This window comes from Anas acuta, chromosome 9 (assembly GCF_963932015.1).
Source record: "Anas acuta chromosome 9, bAnaAcu1.1, whole genome shotgun sequence".
Lineage (NCBI taxonomy): Eukaryota > Metazoa > Chordata > Aves > Anseriformes > Anatidae > Anas > Anas acuta.
The window spans coordinates 10951517-10976042 of NC_088987.1; the positions used below are offsets into that span (position 1 = coordinate 10951517).

A 24526-nucleotide genomic window follows, 5' to 3' on the forward strand; every position below is an offset into this window, starting at 1 on the left:
CTCTGTAGGGCCAAGTGTTGCTACGGGGAGGCCCTGAATGATTCCCCCTGACATTTATTATCTGATAGGTGTTCCCATTTTGTTGTTGGTTGGGCTGTGTTTTTTTTTAAGTCTCTCAGTCTTTACCTGCAAGCAACTAATTGATAACCTGCTCACTTCACCTGTTCTTTGCCTGCATCTTAGTGCATGTTCACTCGGGGTTATTTCTCCTTTCAGATGTGTTAGTTTGCATTATTCTCCCCAGCTGAGATGTTTCTTCTTTGCCACGGATAAGCAGCTCTGCTCACAAGAGGCCTGGACCCAGACTCAGTCTTTAATGCAAGGCCCATGTAGAAATGGGTTGTGTCACTTGTTCCTGCCTTGTCCTTTTCAAACCCTCCCAAAATCAGGGTTGGAGACACAATGTCTCCAATAAAGGAGGTCACTCCCTGCTTCTTAGCCAAAAAATACTGGAAAATGGTGGTAAACTTCCCCTTCAGCCCTTCCTGGATAGTGGGCTGTATTCTTCTGATACGAATTCAACCACAACACCAAGGTCTGATGTTTCCTAGCTGGTTCTTCTCTTTGCCTTACTTTGATGCTCTGCGTAGCTCATCAGATGCACCCTGGGGCTGGCAGTGGCAGCTCAGGAGGAAAAGTAAATAAAAAAAAAAAAAGCACCATCATTTTATTTTTCTTCATCTTGTTTGGCTTTCTAAAGGCCTAAAAGCTCCACGAAGTGCTAGGAGAGTTAGCTGAACTATAAAAGAGCGAAATCAAGAAGCTGAACTTGAAATCCTACAGCGAAGCTATTCCCATAATGTGCAGAAATACCTTTGTGCAGGTTGTTAGCTGCTGGGGCAGCATTTAGGCGTGTGGGATAACCTGATTAGAGAATCAAAGAAAACCCTGTTAGCTCCACAGGCCAAATCCTGCCTTACAGCAACCCGATGTCAAATGGGCGTGAATCAAGGAAGCTTTCCCTTTGGCATCTTGTGGTAACACCTTGAAGAGAAGGGTTCGAGCCAGGGTTCTAGCAAGGAACAAGGCTTAAGCAAATATACTCCCAGACAGGGAGTGAGCTGTAGTCTGAAACTAATGACTTTGTTTTTCCTCACTGGTACAGACTTGGAAGGATGAAAAGAATAAATTTCTCAGGTCTGATTTTCGGATTGTATCGGTTTAATCAGGAGTTGGTTAATTTAAAATGCTCGTCGTGTTTGGCTGTGAGAACGTCAGGCAGTGTGACCGAGCTGAGATTTGGGAGTAGAAGACTTGTTTCTGAAGGCATAATCCAGAAACGTGATTACCTGCCACCCTGGTCACTGCAAAACTCCCACCAAAGCCATCACAGCATGAGATGTCAGGCAAGATGATGGCAATTACCCCCTTGCAGTCTTAATTCTCTCTGAAGTGCGTGAGTAGGAGCTGTATTAGGTCTGTAGTGAAGCAGTTCCAGACCACACATCCCTTTGTGGGATGGATGGCAGCTACTGGTTTGTGCTCCGCTCACAGCACCAGGTAGATTTTGCTCACTTCTGCTGTCTGGAGACCAGGCAAACTGCTTAGCAGGGCAGCTCTTGGATACATAGGTAAGCCGTGAAACTCCAGGTTGTGGGTGCTCAGTGTTTGTCAGAGTTCAGAAAGCCATCAGGAAACTTCATGGGAGGACCATCTACTCAAGGCTATTGGGCACAGAGATGTTGAGCTCTGGCTTAGGAAGTCTCTAAGCCAGAACTTGCTGGAGGCTGGGAGTACATCCTCAGCAATTACCGTATTTGTTTGTCCTGATTTCATTTGCCCTTGGCCTCTGTTGCTGGCAACTGTTGGAAACGAGGCAAGCAGTGACTTGGTGAGGCAAATGCTCCGTACCTGTACGTATTCAGAAGTTGTCATAGATGCCTTACGAGTGGCACAATCTTCCATCAGCATCTGCAGATGTACAGCATTCCTTCCTTGGCAGTACGGAGAACAGCAGGGATGTGGACTGAGATGATGTGATCTGCTTATGCAAAGCAAAATGGTAATTTTGCCAGGTTATTCCTCCAAGGAGAAAATTATTGACCTTGCTTTTTCTGGCATACCAGCTACTGTTATAATGATGATGATGGTGACAGTAACCAGACAGAAAGGCCAGCAATAATTCTTTCCTGCCCATTATTACAAAGCATAAAGCAAAATCCAGTCTGAAACCAAGGCTAGTCTGGCTGTGCTCTCTTTACAAATGTGTTAGACAGTTCTCAAACGGGCTGAAATTCAGGACTTTTCATATCAAGCTTTCCAAAAACAATCCTTTTGATCTTCTGATATGAACCTGTGTGTTTATATGTTTGTATCATAATTGTGATTTGCAGCCTAGAGATAATGTCCAACAGTGTATGTGTGAGTGCAGAAGTAACCTCTCTGAGTTCCTGGGTGATTCATCTCCTGACAATACGTCTTGGCTGCACATGTAAGGACTGGATCTTACCCCTGAGAATATTGGCTCAGAGAAGCAATAACAGTGCGGTCAGTCAAAGCACTGTTTTCCCTGGGAATTTTGTTGCATGAGGAAGCAGAACTTCAGCCTTCCTGCGTTTGTCAACGTGAGCTGCCTTTCAGCAGCTTTTTATATTTCTGTGCCTTTTTTTTTCTTTTCCTTTTTTTTTTTTTTTTACTCTTCTCATTTCTGTGTATCTCAGTCATAATCAGTATTGTAATCATAGGTGTTCTGTCTCATCCAGGATTCAAACATTGATAACATTGTTTGAAATCTCTAGGGTTCATCAAGCAAGAGCAGTGAGTGAAATTTTGCTTTCCTGAAGTCCAGCAAAATGACCCAGGTCATTGCCATAGACTTACAGGTAGCATCTCTGTGTGTTGTACCCTCAGGTCATGGCACGTGTCTTTTGGGTGCTTCATTTAAATGGTGAATTGCACATTGGTGTCCGGAGGGCTGGAGTGTCTCACGGACAACTCTTTGAAGCACAGTTGTGTTGGTCTCTCTATAACTGACTGTAGGGCTGAGTGAGAGTTGAAATGGGGTGAATCACTCAGTGCAGCCCACTTGAAAGGTGTTTTTTTGGCTCCAGTGCTTCAGGAGTGGGCCAGTACATAAAAGCTGTGAGGCGAAAGAGCCTGGCTTTGGAGCTGGCATTTCAGTCATCTCAGACACGGTGGGCTAGAGATAAATGATTACATGAGGTCATCCTGAACTGTCTTTGCAGTGCTTTTGTTGCGGTTGCTGTTTTTTCTCCCCAGACTCACCAGCAGTTTCCCTGCTGGTAGAAGAAGATTGATTTACATACGAGGCAGATGAAGGTTCTTTATGAGACCTGTATTTGCAGAGCAGTTAAGGGGTCTCTGTACAGCCCCAGGAGCGTGAGCTTCAGCTTTGCACTGCACATCATGGAGGTTTTCTCTGATAACTCAGCTGCAAAAGGTCATCCAGGCTGGGCAGTATGGAGGCAAAGCACACAGGAGCACGGGCTGCATAACACTCTCATGCTCTTGGCTATAGAAGCTTCAGTGCCTTGCTGAGATGGCGCTCACATGTGGTTGTGTACGTTTTATTTGCAGAACACACTGGAGCAATGCAGTGTCTGTGCGAAGCCCATCATGGAAAGGATTCTCCGAGCCACCGGGAAGGCCTACCATCCCCACTGCTTCACCTGTGTGATGTGCCATCGCAGCCTGGATGGGATCCCCTTCACCGTGGATGCCGGTGGGAACATCCACTGCATCGAGGATTTCCATAAGTACGTCCCAAGCTGCTCTCAGTGGCTTTGCTTGTCTTTCTCTTTTGTTCCTAAAAATCCTCCTTTTCTTTTTGCTGAGTGTCCAAAAAGCTCTGGACCCTCTGCGGCTTACTCTGAAGACTCTTAAGAAGTCATCAGAGCTTTGCTTCAATCAGGCATGCTGTGACAGGCAAGATTAATTGATTAACAGCTGCTGATGCTTGATCTTGCTTAGATCTGAATTTATGGATATCCCCTGTGTTCCTCTGTTTTAAATGCTTTGCACTCCCCCTGCAGCACGTGCACATTTCTCTTCCCTGGCTCTACCTGCACTTCCACATCAGTGTCTCTCCCCTTTGTCTACCAAGCAATTAGGAGAGGTCCTGTGCAGTTGGACTCTGCAGGTATTTGCTTACCAGCTAGAGGGATCTAGGTGTCCACAGGATGCTCACAGTTCCTCTTGTTTCTAGTTGCTAATTAGATTTTAAAGCTGCTAAAAATACAGCCCTGGTAATAATTTATAGTGAAGCCGCTATTTAAAGTAAGTTGAAAGGTATAGTTGCAAATAGCTTCTGTCATTGCCATGCTACCACCCCCATCATCACAGCTAATCTGAGGAAGACAGGTAGATATAATCAGAGCACAAATGTTTCCCCTGTATGGGAAAGACAGACACATTACACCCCTCAATTATAAGAGGAAATCAATACTGACAAATGTGAGTTTACATCTCAACCATTTATCTCTTAATTTCTAAGGGGGTAGACTTAATTAGAGCCTCGTGACATCAGTGTGTGGGCCTGAAAGCTCAAAGAAGCAGACTGACTTGACAGAAAGGAAAGCAGCCACGATCAACTCGCATGTTAAAATCCAACATGAGGATGTTCCCTGGAGCTCAGATAGGTCGGGTTAATTGACAGGTGCTGAAATGGCTGTGTGCTGGTTTGATTTTCTGTGTCAGAAGACAAGTAAGATAAAAATTGGTCTTGAGCAGAGGCCCAGCATGAGGCTAAAGCACCGGTTATGCTCATGAAAGGTTTCTCTCCAAACCAGATATGGTTTGGAGGCTGCTTCTCCTTCAAGTCCTGCAGGTCTTGAGGTTCATATTCCTTCTGGAGAAAGGTTATGAGCAAGGGTTGATGTCCATCTTCAAGTCTTTTGGCAGTGAACAGATCTGGACCTCAGGGCTCTGAGAGTGGAAAATGGGATGCTGTCAATCCAAGTAAAGGACATAAAATCATTGAACAAAAGGTGGAGGGGAAGGTGATGGGGGAGTAGCAGAAGACCTAGTGGGACATTCAGAATGTCTTTGGCCAGGTTGCCATGTGTTCAGCAGGACTTTGGCCAGCCCCTTTTTAACTGATCACCAATGATATTCTGGTCTGGAGGTCAAGCAATCTACATCTTGTATACAGTTTTGATAATAAAACAGTTCCTGATGCTCATGCTACACTTAGGTACCCCCTGAGCTTGGAGCCCCCAGGAGCACATCCACTTCCCTTGAAATCTGCAAGAGTCATTTCTGGGCCCCTGAAGTTAATATTTGGCTCATAATGAATTACCCGCAGTGGCCTGGACAGCAAAATGTTGAAGTATTTTTAAGCACTGCATTTGAGCTAAATGGCACAAGGAAGCGCCTGCATGAAGCAGCATATAATTAACTGCGATTACAGCTCCGGTCATATCCTGATCCATTTAAGTTATTTTTCAGAGTGCTCGCTATCGCCACTGTTTAATTCATTTTTCCGTTAGATCGCAGCTACACAGACATCTTTCATCTGCTGCCAGTGAAATTAATATTTTTCTTTATTCCTAGTACAGATAGATTTTTTTTTTTAAGCTAGTTAATTCTGGGGTGGTTCATGTGACAGGCTGGGTGGCAAAGTCAATCTTTCCTAGATATTTCAGAGGAGAAGGGTCTTTGATCTCCTTGTGTTCTGATGTTTGCTATAAGCATTGCCCTCTGTCACTCCATAGCCCATGACCCTGTCTCTCATTAAAGGCAGCAGATTCTGTAGGTCTAAGTTTCTTTTTTCTGAGCAGAGAATTTGCAGCCGGAGAATTGGTACCAATATGTTTTGAACCAAAACAGCAAGTAATTATTTGCCACAGGCTAAATGTTCCCGTGCACACCCACCTGCCTGGGAGCAGAGATCAACCCTTGTCATGGGCAGATGGGGGAGCAAAACCAGAACATACATGAAATAACCAGAAACTTATGCAGTGGACAATATAAGGTGGGAAAATAAAAGGCTTGTTTTGCCTCTTTTACCAAGGGTCTGTTTCACCAATTGCCTGTTTTTAATATTTGATTTTTATTTTTTCCAAGAGATGCTTTTGGAGCAGATCCTGCTCATCTTTCTAACCTTAGGAACTGGATGAACTTACTTAGAGTTAGGTTGAGGGTTGAGCGTAAGCATTGTGACAGTGCATTGGTGTCACGGTCATGGGTGACTCAACAGATACTTCAGTTGTTAATTAGAGCAGGTAAAATATGTTTTGCTGACTGTCAGGTGTTCTTTAAGACCTTTCCTAAAAGTCTGCAAGATGCTCTTTAATACTCTGCAAGCCTGAAATTGCATTGTAAGATGAAAGTGCTCCTTCCTGCCTTCTTTCCAAGGAGGCAGCTGTGCAAAGCTGCAAAATGTGATGTCTGCACGTGCATATGCCATTTATACACAGGCACACATTTCTGCCTTCCTGGTGCAGTTAGCAAAAACTTTTGCTCTGAGCTTAAGAATAACTGGGGCCGTCTCTTCTTTCTTCAGGAAATTTGCACCAAGATGTTCAGTGTGTAAGGAGCCCATCATGCCGGCCCCAGGACAAGAGGAGACTGTCCGCATTGTCGCCTTGGATCGTGACTTCCATGTCCAGTGCTACCGGTGTGAGGTTAGTATTCTAATCACAAGAAGGAGAGAAAGGAAAGGCTGGTATAATTTCATTGCTGCCTCATGCTATAAACACGACAGGCATACCCTATTGTAACACTGGCTCTACAATCAAATTACTTCATTGACTCCAGCATGCAAGGAATTTTTCCTCATTTATATCAGCGCAAATGAGAAGAAAATCAGGTCCCTTATTCATAACAGGTTCATTAGGAGAGCAAGAGAATGTGACTCAGTTAATTAGAGCTTAATATTTGAGAGCATCATAAATTATAGCTTGGACACAAACGTTGCTCATGTTTATGTTCTTAAAATGAAAGCTAATGTGTGTTAGAATTTGAGCAAGATTGTACAGGAAACTCAACATATGGCTCTGGGTTGAAGAATTTTAATGGACACATAAACATGATCATTCTTGTTCAGTGCAATGCTTTTTGTGCTACTTTCCTGTTAAGTTTCATTACACACTTCATATAATTTTGATGGTAAGAATCTGAAGACAGAAGAAAAATCACCTTAAAGCAATTAACATGTGAGAACAGCTGTGTTAGAGAACCTTCAAGAATTCCTCAATGCAAGTGTTACTTGCTGGATAATATATCAGCCAGATGGCAGGGTAAGAAAATGAGACCAAACGTATTTCTTATCGCAGTTGCAGGTTTTAATATCCAACTGGAAAGAAGGATGGACTCTGGCTTAAAGGTCTTAGCTGAGACTTGAGGCATCTGGTTCACTTCTCAGTCTGACACTGGCATCCGGGGTTCAGCCCATTACTTAGGCCTAGTTTTAGTAAGGCATTGGGGCATTCGTACGCTAAATTTTGCAGAGTCTAATTCATCATACAGCATTTCTTCACGCTGGCTGTTGAGATACCTGGGCTTCATACATGGATGTCAGAAGTAGGTGCAGTGGAGAACTGAGGACAGACACGTGGCCCCATGAAATCCATCGTAGGTCCCAGAACGGTACATTATTAGCTTGGAGCATCTTCTCATGGGCAACTGAACCACTGTGGGCTTGACCTGAAGTGTTCATGTGGATTTGCTGTTCCAGAGATTGCTGCACTATGATCTCTGCATAATGCAAGTCTTCCTACAGGCACTGCATGTCAGTAAGACAATAAAGATGAGAGCTAGACTCCCAAATCAGTGAGGTACAGAAGTCTTTTGTAATCTCTGAAAATCTTTCTGTGTTTTGGCATTTGCCTCCACGTGCCTCAGCTATCTCAAGTGAAGCAATAGTTACATTCCTTTTTCTACCACTTGCTTGCCAGGTGTATTTACAAACACAGATTTATCTTGAAGAGGCATGGCCATCAGCAGTCCTTGCCCAAATGATGACTGCGTGATCACACCATGAGGAGTAATTTCCAGTCTTCCTAGTAGCTATACTTAAGTCAGCCTGGAAATATACAGATAGACTTCTCTGGGGCAGGGCTTGGGCCTTTTTTTGGGGGTTTCTACTGTTCCTGTCTCAGCGAAATCCTCCTCTCAGGCACACCCTTTTGCACCAACAGCAATACAAACACAGGTGGCAGTTCTGGTCATGGGAGACAGGCAGGGAGTTTGCTTAGCTGTCACCCTGGAAAGGATGCTATAGCTTTGTGGCATTAACTCTTCCAAAGGAGATTACCTGTAGTCAGATATTAGTACCGAACTTCCTTCCTGAGGATGCTTCCTTTTTTATCTTTTTTTGCATTATTAAATATGTGCTTAAGTTTGATGTTTTCTTCAATGCGAAGACCTTTCCTTCCTCAGAAATGTGAAGGGAATAATCTCCTTTTATTTTCAATTGGATTAAATTCAGCAGAGAGCTTGGGAACCCATCTTCTCTGCAGCATTGTCTCTTATCAGGAAATGGCTTAATCATGAAAGACATCACGTACCTCAGCTTCTGTGTTACGCTGACTCAGGCTGGATCATGTTACAAGGTGGAGAGTGAGGAGAGAGCTTCTTTGACTAATAGATTCTTCGCTTAATCTTGTTCTTATTTCTTATTTACTTTGCTCTTGCTGTTTGCTTGTTCCCTAGGACTGCGGAGGCCTCCTGTCTGAAGGGGACAATCAGGGCTGTTACCCTCTGGACGGGCACATCCTTTGCAAGACCTGCAACTCGGCTCGGATCCAGGCTCTGACTGCCAAGGCCAGCACTGATCTCTGAGTATCAACTGTGACCCTCCCCAGGATGCCTTCTTGGGGGAATTGCACAAGCTTTGCATGATTTCTTTCCAGCCTAGGGTCTGAAACTCTGTTTAAAAAAAAAAAAAAAAAAAAAAAAAGTAAAACTGGAAGGCCTTGGAGCAAGAGGGCAGTTCTTCAGGCCATGTTCAGACTGCCTGCAGTAGGCACCTAATTTAGACATGATTCCCCAGGAGGGTGGTAAGTCAGACCACCAGCTGTCTCTGCAGTTGATGGCGACAAGTGGTGATAACACCTAAGTTATCTGCCTGCAGAAGGAGGTCTGAACTGGTGAAAGGTGGCTGAGCTAGACCCTTCTCCTAAGTCATTTTGAAAACTTGATCAGCTCTCACTGAAGACAGGGGAGCTTCTCTTTGACTTTAATAGGATCTGGGTCACAGCAGAAGTAGCTCCACTGTCACAGAAGGTGTGAAACCAGTATGAGAGTAGGACCAGTGCTCCTCTCATTACATCACAAACAATACAACTTCAGCCATGCTGCACCTAAGAGTGTAGATGTGACCTTGTATTTTTGGGACACAGATTTGTTGTCTGTATCTTTTGTCTTAGGCCCTTACTTGTCTCCATTCCCTTCCAGTTCTATAGGGTTTTTTTCTTTTTCTTATGAAATTATATTTTGCTATTGCATAAACTTATTCATTAGTGAAGCTTCCGATTCACAAAATGAGCAATCACAGAAAGACATAAGCTTGAATACACTACACACACACACAAACACACACAATGTGCTTTTGATTTACTAGAGGTATAAGTCAATCATGTCCATTGAGAAGGTCTTTTAAGGATCTGGGGCTGGAAACACTTTCTTAAAATCCCAGTTGTTTATAATAAAAAAAAAAAACAAACAAACTACATAGAACTGCAGTGCAGAAAGCGATGCTCAAAAAAATCTTATGCCACTCATTATAGTGGGACCAATGTCAGTGCTGGTTTCTGGGTAGATATTTAGCAGTGCAGTCTCGTTCCGTTGTTTATTGCAGGGGGGAGGATTTTTCTTCAGCTGTAACAGGGATTGAATCAGGCCTTGGGATAGATGTTTCTCTGATGGTAACGTGCACAATCTGGAGTTCTCATTAAAAAAGGTATCTTATTTCAACAACGGCAAAAGAACCTTTCTAAATACATGCAGTTGTTCAGTTTTTATCTTAAAAAAGTTAAAGAAGGTGTTAAACTGTTCTCTGTGCCAACCCAAAAAGCAAGCATTTTTTCTTTCATTTTAATCCCAGCCACTTATTACTCCTCACTGGTAAAATGTCATTGCAGAAGAGTGTTGGGCCAGGAGCAGCACTTTCATCTTCTGTCCAGAGTTAATACAAATGCCAAGGTAAATAAAAAGCTGGGCACAGATAACCTTTTTTTTTCCCTCGTGTTGCTGGAGTTTTTGTGTTTTTTGTTGTTTTGTTAATTAAAAAAATAATAAATTTGCAGCTCGCTCTGAGCAGCTGTAATATTCTTGTTCATGAAACCCATAATAACTCAGGTGCAAATTACATAGTGAGGGAGTAATTTTCGTATCACTGAATTGACATTAATATCTTATTTGCAGATGTAATCAAAGAGAATACCTTTCTTTGCACTTAACAAATTAAGAAGCAGAACTGAAACAGTTGCAGGCTGATTGACCATATTAGTGACAAACTGGCACTTTTCAACAGTGTTACAAGAAATTTTTTTCATGCACCCACTGAAAAGCAATGAGAATGTGGTGCTTTCATCTTTAATCTCTATAACAGAAGCCTGATATAATTATACCTACTAATGCTGGAAAAAAAGGAAAGTTAGATGAGCTGGGCTGGTAAGAAACAAAGAAGAAAAAATTGATATACTCACTGCAGCTCCGGCAAATGGTGCATTTCCTTTCAGTTTAGCACTAACCTTTATGGAAGAACACTGTGAACTGTAATAGCTTTAGCCGTATACAGTAAATTCAAATATAAACTGTGTAAGGAACAGAGGTTTCAGATAGGTATTTCTGTATTTTGGCAAGCTGCATTGGTGTCAGGGAAGACTCCCAAAATTCACAGCTCAAAATGAATCCTTCTTTGTAGAAGGGTGGCATCGTTAAGCAATAGAAATCGTTCTCCACTGTAGTGACTGTGCAGAAGCAGTTTGCCTTTTTATACTAGATTTCTACCCTGGCCTTCAAGAATTTTACTGCCTTATACATTAACAGACTTTTTTGCACTGTGGCTTCTGCCAGATTCCATCTGGGCTCCTGCTCCCTGAACCATGGCACGTAAGATACTTCTGAGCTCGCTTCTTTACAGGCAGTCCCCACCACCACCGGTCAAAAACCCTGGCAACTATAGAGCAAATCCAGTTTGAATTAACCCCACAAAAACACCGGAGTTCAGAGTTGGGATTGCTAACGCTGTTGTATGCCTGCAGAGGATTTTACATTTCTGCAAGCATGCAGAGAAGAAGCCATTCATCAGACTACAAACATAGCTCTGAACGTCCTTCTTGTTAGTGTTAAATCAGGTGGCTGATGAGACTCTCAGAAATAACAGTGGGGTAACTGATGGAAATGAGCTAATTTGGCCACAGGCTGCAGGCAGGCACGACACAGGAGGACTGAAGTCCAGAGCCCTTTGGGCTTTTATGGCTCTGCCATAGGCTGGACTTGGAGCAAGTCATATGGCTTCTCATCTTCTGCACGAGGTTTCTTTACAACTTCCCAGGGATGCTATGGGAATTAAACTAATCACAGATTGGCCCAAACTACTGTTTTTGGAGTTCTGTTTTCTCTTTCCAGAGAAGTTTGCTGGTATGTAGGTTTGGGATTCCAGCCCATTTAAAAGCTAAGGGCCAGCCAGGAGGTCTAGATCTGAATCTCTGTGTTATTAGGGTGCTGTGGTGAGTTGGGCCGGTGTGCAGGGAGGTGAGAGCCAAACTTTTCACGCATTAAATACCCCATGGATGGAAAGCAGTTGACAAAGATTGGGCAGTGTTATATGAGGTACTGTGGCTAATTTCTGTACCTGATATATCTGGACAAACGTACTGTCGTGCTTTTGTTTTCACTTCTGAAACACCAAAGCCATCTGCCTGTTGGAAGGAGTGAGTGTCCAAAAAGCTTATTTTCATTTTCTGTATGAACGTTCTTTTGGCTTCTAAAATAGCTATAAATATATTTGAAAGGTAGTGCATATATGTATGTGTATGTGTATATAGACATGTATGTACTGAGGGTCTCATCACCCACCTGTGTATGGAAATCTCCCCTCTGATGCATCAGGGTTTAATTAGGAAATGTTGGTGGACTTATCTCACTTGCACTGTAATTAAGAACCCCTGGGATATTGCTACATCACAATATTTATCGCGTATTTGTAATATAACCTGACTTATCTGTTCCAAAGAAAGACTTTATTTTGCCAAAGAGGCCTTGCTTTTTTTAAGGTGCACTTCTTAGCCATGATAAAAATCACTTTGTTTGTGCCTGTGGTAACGTCTAAACTGTTCCTTTCAGAAAGATTTGGAAGATCACATACATCTGTTTGAGTCTACAGAGGTTTTGCTTATGCTGCTTTGGCTTTTTTGAGCATTTGTTGGTGAGTAGAGCCTGATCCCGTGATTTGTGTGGCCAGATAGGGCCCAAGAGGGGCCAGGATCAGGTTCTAATTTAGCAAAATGCTTAAGTCCACGGAGTTTGTTTAAGCATGGGCTTAAAGCCATTGCATAGTGTGACATAAGCCATGGGTGTACAGTCATTAATACCAGACTGATTCTGTATTGCCCAGTCAGGCAGATTCAAGTTGGGTAGGATATGGGCACAAATTTCTGTCAAATGAGCTTGAACACACGATGCAGCTCCTGCGTCGCCCTCATGCTGCCTGGAGGAGGGCAAACAGGAGATGACCCAATGCAGCATGTGGACAATGGGGGGGTGAGTTATTATAAGATCTCTGCTTAGTGTCAGGTGGCTGTGGCACTTTCCCTATGTCATAAGTAGCCCTACAGCCAGATTTACTGTGTCTTTGAACCATGGCTTTTAGTGTCTACTTAAACTTTCTCCAAAAGATTGGGTTGCCTTGGTTACAGCCCAATCCTTAAGCATTTCCCCAAGGCTAACACTAGTATTTTATGAATGTGATGGTTTTTTTTGTCACTTATCTTAATCATTGCCTGAGCGTTGCTTTTAAAAGCAGAAAGCAACACTGTGGCTTTAGCATATCAGATAATGCACCTTTACTTTTGTTTTTGTTTTTGTTTTTTTTTAATATTTTAGTTTAGATTTTTATCACAGCTGCGAAACACTCGGGTAATGACTTCATCATAGAGGTGTGGGAGTAGCAAAGTGTTTATCAGAGTCAACTCTGCAAACTAGTGCTCAGCCTGACGGCAGGAGCAAGGCTTCCCTGAGACACAGGCCTCAAGTTGACTTTCTGCCTACTGGCAAAATGTGGCTGAGAAGAATGAGGAAAAGGTGTTTTTGTAGAGAATTGGTGGCAGTTGAGGAGAATATGCAACAAATCATACTGAAGTCTCTTTGAGACTGCTCCTTCCTGCTAGGCCGTGATGAGCCAAGCCTAGCCTAGGCCTGATAAATGTTGGTTTTATGGTATTGATCCTTTTGATTTTGAGACAGTCCAACAAAAGTAGGCTAACAGGACCCCCAGAGGCGGTCTGTGGGGGAAATCCTCTGGCTTCACCTTCTTCAGTAACTGTGTTAGACACCTGATGCCTTGGCTGAGAAAGGATTTGAGTTTTTAACTGTTTTTTTATTGATATCTGTTTCCTGCAGTCGGTTCGTCACGTTGATTTGCTATTTGTTCCCAGAGTTGTGCTGGCTACACTTGATATAGATTTCAATACTGTAAGTCAGGGCTAGCAGAGAGATGTGCTGAAGAATCTCGCTGTGGTGAAATTCCCAGGAGAAAACACTAGTGATGGTAATTGAGGGTTTGTTGCCAAAGGATAGCAGGAACTACTCAGAATTATCTGGAGGTTAGTAATGTACAAATTAAGAGAGCTGTGAGTGAGAACACTATTTCCAGTTAGAGCTGGTCACAATTTTTACACTAAATTATGTGATGTCAGAAGTGCCGTTTTTTTTTTTTTTAATGAGATATTCTCTTTTCAGTGTTATCCACAACAGTTTTTCTTGCTGTTATAATTAAAACCATATTGAATTTTTATCTAAGTAGATTTCAGAGTTGTTAACAAATATTTTCATTTGTCAAAAACCCATGTCTCCCTCGTTTTTTTTTGTAGTTCTTGGGTTTCTTCTGCTGGTAAATTTAAGTTTCTGTAATGGTTTTGAAAACTTTTTTGGATAAATATTTTTTTATCTTTTTTTATTTTTTAAAGCACGTGTTCTTGAAAAATGATTCAGTATTAGGCCTGGTAAAGTAAAATTTTAAGAAAAAAAGCTTTGAAACTTTTCACAAGGTATTTTACCCCCTATTTTTGACTAGCTTTGCTAACTTTGAAGTCCCTGTTTCCTTTGCCAGAACAATCCAAATAATGTGACTCTTCTTAAAATAACAGCATTACTTCTGTTGAGTTTGTTTTTCTTAAAGCCATGGACTGGCTGGCTATGGAGAGTGCCTGTAACTTTTTATGTGGCAATTGCATTTTTTTTTCCTTAAAATCAGTGAAAATATAAGCACGTTATTGCAGCTGCCATGAAGATCAAGAGGTACGACTGAGCCTCATCACCATTCTGGGCTTGGGAATGGCATTTCTCCTGAAACATTTCTAGAAATATTACCTGCCTTCCTCAACATTTCAAGTTAGAATTTGCAACAGTCAATTGCCTGTCTGGCATTTGGTGCTTCCGAGTGCTGTGAGAGAGAGAAAACTTAACACTTGTGAAATTATAAAGTTCTCCTGACATCTAAAAACCCAAGAGTCAGCCATAAGCTCGGTAGGTTTCCTGATGGCCTTTGGGGAACAGCTCTCATTTCAGCTTGCAGGTTCTTTGCTGTGATTTGCAAACACTAAACTCAAACACCTGCAGAGCACTCTGGCATATGGATTCACATGCACACATAAGGTGGTCGTGGGGCTACAACTAAGAAATATTTAGGCTGAAATATTAAGCACTGCTTCTTATACCCACTGGGCTTTGTTCCTGGCTGTGTGTTCCTGGTCTCTTTTGGGTTCACGTTACGTGTGTAGGCAACTACCCCATGGGCTGATCGCTGATATCAAGAGCTCTTAGTCCAAACTCTTTTTTTTTCCCATTTTGGTGTTTGTCTACATTTCTCATTACACATAGGTCTTTTAGAAAATGAGGAAGGAAACAAAAGGCCCAGGGGTGTCATTACCTTTACATTTCCAGGGGTTAACATCCCTCGCTGGGAATGTGGTGCTTGGGGGCTCTTTGCTTTTTGTCTCTGCCCTCCCTTTTGCCCACGAGTGGCAATCTTACCCTCTTTTTCCATTTGCTCAATATGCTCTAGTCCTTGTAGTGAAGATGGTATGTTACTTACTTCACAGAGGTATTGCAAGGCTTAGCTAGTAGTCGGAAAAACTTTTCCAGATCTTTAATCAAGTAGTTTTGCGCATCCATAGTATCAGTGGCCTGCCATATGGATATCAAAGAAAATGATTATAATTATTGCTTTTAAAATGATTGTGAAATTGTGCCTTACTTTTTCAGTCATATTTAACCATGTAATTTAGAACCACATGATTGCAGGGACTTATCATGAAGAAATTTGTTTGAAGGATAGTTTGTTTTTAAGTATTTTTTCTCCAAAAATGAATTTATTAGTTTTCCCTCTTTTATTTCTTTTCCTCCAGTTTTATTCCTTTAATATGTTTGTGTAAAAGGGCAGCCAACATTTGCATTCGTGAGAGACAGAAGATTTTATTTGGTCTTGTATGTGGAGCTTTCATTTTCTTTTATGTTCCTTCAGGAAAATTCCTCTCTGCCCGATTACTCATACTTAGATGTCTTTAAATGCAGGCTGACCTGCAAGGGTTTTTTGTTGTTGTTTAATTTAGTGTGTGGTTTGCTTTGTGTTTTTGTTTTTTAATTATCCAGATATCGGGTACTGGGGAGGCATTGCACGTTAATGCAGAATGTTAATGCTAATTTTCATAGAAAAGACAAAATCAGAGTCCTTTCCCTGTCTCCAGCGCAGTTTTGTTACTGTGTTGTGTACGACACTAATATTAAGCCAGACTGTAAAGGCAGAACACTCGGTGACCTACTTCCATTCACCAGCAAGAATCCTTTGTCAGCTGACTCCTGTTTGTTTGTTCATTTTTAAATGTCGGATTACAGAACGAGCATCTCCCAAAGATGAAAGAAAACAGTGTTTTCATGTGCAGGAAATTTGGGGTTGCAGTAACAGAACATTTTCTTTGTGAATTTGGATGTCATGGTGTTTTAAAGCCCCTGCCTGGAGCCTAAATCAATTTGGCCTCTCATCCAGTTCATCTCACTGGTGCTCCTAAAAGGCTGCAGCCCTGCAAAAGCTCATGCAGCATTTTTGGCCGCTTTCCCTTGCTCCCATTTGGTACATATTTGCACAATTTAACTGAGCTTTTCTTTCTGCTGAAGGTCAGATGCAAGCGATACGAAACACTAAACTTTATAAACAAGCAAAGCCATTTTAACCACAGTGTTTTGGACAAGAATGGGTTTTTAGGTGGCGCACTGTCTGCTGGCCTGTGGAGGGGGGATCCTGAGACTACATTTGACTGAAACAGGATGCAAAGCCACAAGCCTTGGTTTCTTAATAAACTACTTACTGTAATCCAGCTACACAGTTTCAGCCTCACACTTTAGAAGAAGCTTCCAGCAGCAACGCACATACAGGCACTTTCCCTTTTCCTTGCAGAAAGTGAAACTTTCCCAACCAGTGCAAATTTAACCTATTGCATAAGATGCTGGAAGTTTGTTTTTTTTTTGTGTTTTTTTTTTTTTTTCTTTTTTTCCTTGGGATTCTTTCTGTAACCTCTATGAGCAAAGGATGAATAGCTTTTCTTTTTCCCTTCTTTTTTTTTTTTTGACAAGATTAGATGTTGCATATTGATGAGCTAGCATTTCAAAGGTCCACGGGGCTTTGGAACGTATTAAGAATCTCTGAAGTTTAATATTCACCACATCGTAAATATTCAGAAGGAAAAATCTGCATAAAATGGCTTTTGATAAATACGTTCTAGGCGTTCTTTCTTGCTGTCTTACACAAGCGTTGTGGGGATTGTGGCCGTGCCAGTTTTGTTCCAAAGTGTCTTTTGTTTCAGCTTATCAGGACTGTTTTGATCCCATTTGTATGCCCAGCGCTTGTCCTGAAGTCTTTTATGGTTTCTACAGGAACTGTCCTGCAGGCAGGTGGATGTAATCAAGGCAAAGGCGCTGCTGAGCATCCTAACTCCTGCACCTCTGACTGCTTCATTGCTCCCCTCCTGATGACAGCTGGGCACGTACAGCCTCATCCTGGGCCTCCTTGTGGTGGTGCAGGTTGGTCAGCCCAGCGGTCAGGCCTGCCTAAGATCTTTCTGGGGAGGTGCTTCATGCTGGTAGGGATTTGCAAGCAGAGAGGGCAAGATCCTAGATGCAGGAACACAGCAAAGTGCCACTCGGCGTATCTCAGATCTCGCAGGGCAGTTTGCCCATCCTTGGGTATTTAGTAAGAATCTCAGCAGTAAGAGGAATGTTTTTAGGAGAAATCCTTCCTTGGATCTGCTTCTCATCTCTGTTGAAAATCTGATTGAAGCTTTAGATGAGGAGCAGTGATGGGCTGTGTACACTCAGATATTTTACCGTGTTATCAACGCTCTCGTTTGCCTTACTCTTGAAGTCCCGTGGTGCATGCTGTGGTGTGCAGGACAGCTTCTTTGGCCCTGTTCATAGGCAGCCTGGACTTCGTCATGCCAGCCCCTGTTAAATCAGTGCCTGGTACATTTTCTCAGGACAGCTCTGGCTTGGGCCAAGAGCATCTCATGCTCCTATGCAAACAGTGGTGCTTTCATTTTTGGCTTAAAAATAATGCAGCCTTTTCAAATTCACCTTTCCCCTCTCATGTATTCCTGACAGAAGTAGGGTTTTAAATATTTCATAACATTCTTCTTTCTTCTCCTTTTTTTGCCAGATGTCTTGAAAACATTGTCAGATTACAATCTGGGTGGGGGTTTTCAGGATCGATTTCCTTTCCTTCTTGATTGCGTGGTGTAGGTTTGCAATAAGTTTTTTTTTCTTTTTTTTTTTCCACGTCTTACAGAACAGATGCCTTCAGTTTATGCAGAGAAAGATTGACTATGATTAGAGCTAATCCAGGATGGCAGGATTGGACCCCCACAGTGAAATCTAGAAAAGTGATTGCAAAAGTATTTTGTTTCTCCTTTATTAATTACACAGGAAGTTTCCACAGAAGGCTCATGTAACACAACTGGCCTATGTAATAAGTAGCAGGGCCTGTAATTACAGTCTGTCTTCTGATCCTATCTGTGCTCTGACTTTCTAGGCACTGCAGTTCTATTTACATGTGTCTTTGTCACCTTTTAAATTTTTGATTGGCCGCTAAGGGAAGAACAGCACAAGCTGCGAGCACTGCGGAGATCCAGCAATGAGGCATCCTCCTCCTCCTCACGTATCTGCCTGCTTTGGGACACAGAAGAGAGATTTTTACCAGGCATGTAGCAAGGGGAGCGGGCTGTGCGCCAGCTGTGTATCTTTAGAGATCTTGGAGCCTTTGTAGGACTGGAAACTTGAACCTTTTACAGGTCTTAACTAGTGTACTACCCTGCGAGGGAGTTTATATATCAGTATTTCTTTGCTCCGAGCAGTTTCTACAGGATTTCGCCTTTCTTTTCTGTAAGATTCAGGATTTTACAGGTGCAAAGAGATCCTTCCAGATATGGCACAAGGAGGGTGATGGCTTTTGGCAGCATGCAGAGTAGCTGAGCTACAAATGCTGATATCGATGTAAAACAACAGTAACCTGAGTGGAAGTCGAAGGCAGCGATTTGCCCTTGGATCAGCACCAGGTTCACCAGCACTGAGCACCAGCAAGCAAGCCTCAAGCAGGTCAGCTCCCTGGCGTGTCAGTCCTGAGGCCAGGCAATGAGGAAACGGGCTCCTTGTGAAAGTCCTTGGTGCTGGTCACTCCCACAGCAGTCTCTTCTATCTTTTAAAATGTGTTCTCGAGTTAGGGTAGAACTTGAGAGGGGTGTCGCCCAGTCTTTTTCTTCAAGCCATATTCCCAGCGCTATGTTTGATCAAGAGGAACAAAAGCCATTGTGCAAACACTGTTATTCTATGCAAAAAATATTAACAACCCACTATGGATACATTTAATGTCCATTAAAGCGTTATGCAAATCGTCCCTTTTCTGCAGCTTGCACTGTTATTTAATTATTTTTGGTATGACTTATTAAAAAAAAAAGCACAATTATTTTTTAATTTTTTCTAACTCTACTTCTAAGAAAGTTGATGCTTTAAAGGAAAAAAAAAAAACTTACTTTCAAACATGGGTTTTTCAGGCTTCAAAATTAATAATTTCTACACCTGACCCAGTTCTTGCAGCTGCCAAAAAAGAAAAGAGAAAGCTATTTAAATTTCTCATAGAACCATTTATCTCTTAAAATATGCCAAGGCAATTTGAGGTGGGGGTGGAGACTCAGCTATTTATCTCAGCAGCTTGATTTTTCTCTTTATGTTTCTAACTGTCAGGGGAAAAAAACGGTAGGAAGCTATTCTTGGGCTATTATTGATGTATTGTGTTGCCATTATGCAGGATGTCTGCTTTGCTATATACGGAAGGACATTAATAATAGCCATCTCCCCTGCCCCCAGCCTCGGTTCCTCTTCGGGAAGATACGCTTTAAACTGGAGCATCTGCCCTGCTCAGGCTGCTGCTCCCCCCTCCTCTTCCCACCGTTTGTTCCCAGACTAGTTTTGGGGAACAAGGCTGGAGGGAATAAGGGGACAGGTTATATTTGCCGTTTTTCTGCCTGCTTGTGTTCTTGCTCCAGGCAAGTCATTTCCATGCCATGTACCTGGCTTCCTCTTCCCTTCCTGCGTGTTGCCCCTCTTTTCATTCTAAGTTCATCGGTTAAAAAAAAAATAAAAAATCCTTTCTTACTGTTTTTTTTCTCACAGGGGCTGGCTGGCAGAACGGGCTCAGCAACAGCCCTCTGATTTGTTATTACCCAGTATTTTGTACCCAGAAATGTAGGTTTCCTCATTATTTGCCCTAAGTAGGAAAATGTATTCCCATTCCCATCCCGCCTACCCCAGGTTTAAAACATTGTTGTGAAACTATAAAGGGTCAGTCCACTTGTTTAAAGACTCGGATGCTTGTTTTATTTATGGAAGCAGAGTGTATGTTGAACAGGAATAGTTTGATGTTTAAAAAATAGCCCAACTTCAGCATTCCCCCGAGGTGCGGGAAGTCGTGTCCCTGCAGCTCCGTGCCAGCAGTGGGACAGCCCAAAGAGCAAGGCCGGCTTGAATAGGAAAGAGAACTGACCAGCCCCATTTCATCTGGGAGCAGAGAGGTGAAAATAATAAACATGGCAAAAACTAAAGGGTATAATTGCTCTTTTTCTTTTTTTTAGTGGCTAAGTTTCAGCTTTTTGTGCTAATTTTGTTGTACAGAAGCTTTGCTTCTTCAGCATTTCTGGTAGTCAGGACCAAGTGCTCTTTAGTGATCTTTTTTTTTTTTTTTTCTTTAATTCATTTGCTAGCTGTATCCTAGGCTTGATCTGGTCCTTACATGGTCCATTTTGTTTTGGGCACTGAATTAGAACAAAGTTAGGAACTCTTTAGGAAAGCACACCCAGATTTTAGGACTAGAAGATGCAATCAGAATATTTTCCAGTTCTGATACAGGGAAGTTTTCCAAATATGAAGTCTATGTGGGAGGAATGCCTTCATTTGGGAAAGTGCTCGGATTTCAAAACGAAAGGGAGATGGGCATTCACTGTAGTTCCTCATTGCTTTTATACTCTTCCTTGGTGGCAGCTGCTCAATCAAGAATGAGAAAAAAGCCGCCCTCTGGCATGTTGCCTAAACTAGAGCCCAGCACCTCTTCGGCAGATGTTTGCTCCGGCTTTCCACACTGCCGTAGCCTGTTCCCTGCAGATCTAGGGGTGAGGAAATCCTCCTGATGAACCAAGGCCCACCTCATCCTCTCCGCATCCAGAGCTGCTCCCTGTGGTGAGTCTGCAGCCAGCCTAGGGCTTGATCCTGTCTTTGTAGTGCAGGTATTTTGCCAGAAACAGGTGTTTTCTCTCTGCTGTTAGCTGTGCAGTGATTCAGATTTGCAGGGAAGGGGAGGGGGATCCTGCTCCAATTAGGCTGCCTTTGTGCTAACGTTTCATTCAGGGCTGTGTGAGACGAGCAGCGTTACTGAAATGCACAGCCAGAGGTTGTGGTTTGTTTCAATTTGAGGTGGTACCCGCTGAAAGCACAGAACTGAGGCACTGCTTCGCATCTGCCAGCGCGTCCCTGACAGCTCTGTATGGGTAGGAAGCCGATTCCGCTTGGGCAAAGGGATGTTTTCTGCCTTGTCCTTTGAGTCTGATCTAGTTCTTTGATCTATCCGTATAGAAGTAGTATTTCTAATGTGCCCAATGGCCAAGTAGCCAAGCACCTGACAAGCATCTAAGCAGCACAACCAGGGAGATGGGGAGTAGGTTATTATTAATTGAGTTGCCTTTACAAAAAATATATTCAGCTTTCTTCACAATGTGCCTTTTCAGAGACCTGTGGTAGTCATTCATGGGCAGCAGAGAAATAACCCCAGTGCCAAGCAGGGATGAAAACCATAGGAATGATACAGAACAGAAGCAACAGGCGGTTAATTTTGACCATCTGTTTGTTCTCCATTGGGATGAGCAAAGCTTGTTGTCTTGTTTACTGCACCACCTTGTCTGGGAGACAACTGTTCAGCAGTGGAGGTACTTGGGTGTATCTCCTTCAACATTTTAATCTTGTCAGAGCTCCAGAATCATTGATATCTGGAGATTTTATATGCTTAATATTGGCTTTTATAAGCTCTCCGTTATCCACATTTTTGTATGATGCTAGAAGAGAAAATTCAAAGGTTGAACCAAAGGCTGGGTGTTTGACTGGTGCTACTGTGTTAAAAAGGCTGATGTGCTTTCACTTTGAATCCCCAAAAAATTGTTTTAGGAAGCTCTTTTCCAGCTACAGATGGAGAGGAAATGCGAGCTTTATTGGAAATGCAGTAAAGGGAAAGCTTTGATTCTTTGATGCTCGGGACTGCACCGCCATGACCCCTGTTGTCCCTCTGCAGACTGGGGACTGAGAATTGGTCCGAGGTATGGACAGAGCAAATTCACGCTTGGATTTTCTCCTGACCTTGCTAGATAGGATGTGCCTTGGTGAAAATTCAACTTTCTTAAGGGTCCTATGATTTCCCACACCGTGGTTTGTATTCTGGACTGCCAGAGAGCCTGGAGGGCAGCCTCCAGGTGCCTTCCTCCCAGTTAGTGAATCGAGAGGCAGAGTACCGATGGTGCAGTGTTGGTAAGGGCACCTTCCTGCTCAGAACAAACAGCAGAGATGTGTTGCATTTCAGAGCCTAATCTCTAACACTTACTTTACCTGTGGGCTGACACCAGGGGGTCTGAACCACGTGTGGGTCATTCCAGACAGATTCCTCTTGGCTAAATGCCTCATGGGCTGGGAGATCTGCTTAGCTAGTCCAAACTGCAAGGAGGGCATGCCCCCAGGAATGTATTTGCCCTCTGTTGCTGCTAATGCTTGGGCCTATTCCTGCCAGCTGTAGGCCTGTCTGCTCTGGTGATGTTGTTTACTGGTTGGATATTAATGGGTAGTGGATGATCAGGCCAGGTTTGAGATGGTATTTCAGCTTTCTGGTAGCTGTTGGTTTAAGCCCTTGAGGTAGAGCGGGTTTTGTGTTGTTTCCTTTGGTGCGGCTGGGAGGGGAGCGTGGCTGCTCGCCCTCCTGGTTCTCCGTTAGCAGACAGAGGCTCTCAGTGGTATGGGAAGCATCTTCCTTTAAATGTGAATCACTATCTGGGCAAGAGAGGGGTGCGAGGAGGCATTCCCTGTACGAGGGATTCCTTCTGCTGCAAACTCCGTGCCTTTAGATCCTAACGAAGTAACATTACTTGAGCTTTTGGGACTGGTCTCCTGTCTGTCAGAGCATGGGGCTACCGGAGCGTTACCCCTTGCTGAGCACAAGCAGCACCCAAGTCTGTGAGGGGCCCGATCCTGCTGTCATTGGAGTTTTTCATGAATCCTGCGAGTTGCTGAATGCACCTGTGAGAGGCTGAGTCCCCTCCCTGCTCACTGAACCCACCAGGCCACTCGGCTCCTTCACTGACTACTTCCACGGGGCTTTGAGGGCACTCAGGAAATGCAATCAGCACCTTACAGGATCGCTCTGCTAGGTAATATATGAAGTTTTTTCTCTGGTAACTTGTGTTCATGAATTGAAAACCATTTATTCCAGTTTGTTCTGAGGACAGATACAGCATATACACGTTTTCTATATTTATAAATATATATAGATATATATATTTTGTTCTCAGCTAGTTACCTCTTCTAAACTGCAATTTTCAGAGCAACCGGCGTATATTTTTTATTCAACACGTAAAATGACTTTTTACTGTAAGAGAATGAAAGCTGTTTTAAGCATGTGTTTTCTGTATTTTTATTATGCATTATCCAATTATATTGAGATGTATTTTCCTCTTTGCTCTGCTCTCTCAGTTGTTATCCTTATTTTATCAGTTATGCTTTTCTAATGTTTTGTAAGGGAAAATAAATATGCAGAATCGCCAGATGCCTTTTTTCTTTGCAGAAGAAGTATCACAAATGCTTTTTTATTACATTTTACCAATCCAATAAACTCCTTATAAATTTCATTTTTGTTTGCTAGCGTGTGAAATTATTTTTTCAAGTCGAATGGTATTTACTTTCTCCCAACCTCCACCTGCAATTATGCTTCATATCCTCTGTCTTTCTCTTTCACATTCAAAATTTCACCGTGTGGCTCTTTAACGGGCTTAATTCCAGAGTGAGCCTTTTTCACTGTTGGGTGAAGCAAGGATGCTAGAGATATGTCACAAGAGACTACCCCCTGTGCTTGTACTGACCGTCTCGTACAAATTTGGGGCTGTTCTTACAAACGTGTGCCTTTGCAGAAGAAAGCGCTCCATTCCTGAGCCATGAGGTAATCTGCAGAGGTGGGTTAATGTGCAGAGGTTGCCCACGAGTATTCTCCAGGCTGAGTTGTGATGGGGTGGCAGCAGAGCCAAGCCTTGCTTTGCAGCTGAACGGAGGAGCATTATTCATAGTACTACGGGGAGGGTAGAAGGAAGTGTGGTTTGCAAAGCGTATCTCTTTTAGGAAGTTTTTTCTAGGCTGTCACTGCAGTAAATAACCTGAGTTGTTCCTCATCCAGTCCAATCTGCTTCAAAAAAAAAAATACTAGTGCTCATCGCAGAGCCTGACCTTCACCTCTCCAGGCAAAGCAACTGGCACAGCACCAAACCCTCATCGAGAGCTTTGCCTGACCAAAACGCTTCAAGTGACAGAGAATCCAGTGTGTCTCCAGGTAAGCTGCTTCTTACTTGTTAAATATCTGCACCCTGTTTTTTAGCTTCTGTTTCCCTATGCTTTCTATCCTTGGACCTTTTTATAAAAGCCTTTTGCTCTCAGAAATCTCCTTTTGTGCGGAGCTATACAGGCTATCTTCAGGTGGATTCATCTCGATGAACTTTAGCAGCCTGGAAGTTAGATTTGATGTCTGAGGTGGCCCTCTAGTCTTCTGTAGCCTGTGGAGAAG

General features: G+C 42.9%; 1 protein-coding gene across 23 annotated transcripts in view; it reads left to right on the forward strand.

The window, feature by feature from the left end:
- The window catches only part of LPP (LIM domain containing preferred translocation partner in lipoma), a 381405-nt gene extending 357802 nt beyond the window's left edge, over window positions 1-23603 (forward strand). For all 23 annotated transcript variants that reach the window (XM_068692525.1, XM_068692517.1, XM_068692524.1 and 20 more), the window contains 3 exons: window positions 3538-3716; window positions 6464-6584; window positions 8614-23603. In XM_068692525.1, the coding sequence (XP_068548626.1) occupies window positions 3538-3716; window positions 6464-6584; window positions 8614-8742 (429 nt within the window). In that variant the 3' untranslated portion in view covers window positions 8743-23603. The remainder of the gene's footprint in view (window positions 1-3537; window positions 3717-6463; window positions 6585-8613) is intronic.
- Window positions 23604-24526: the final 923 nt, after the last annotated feature.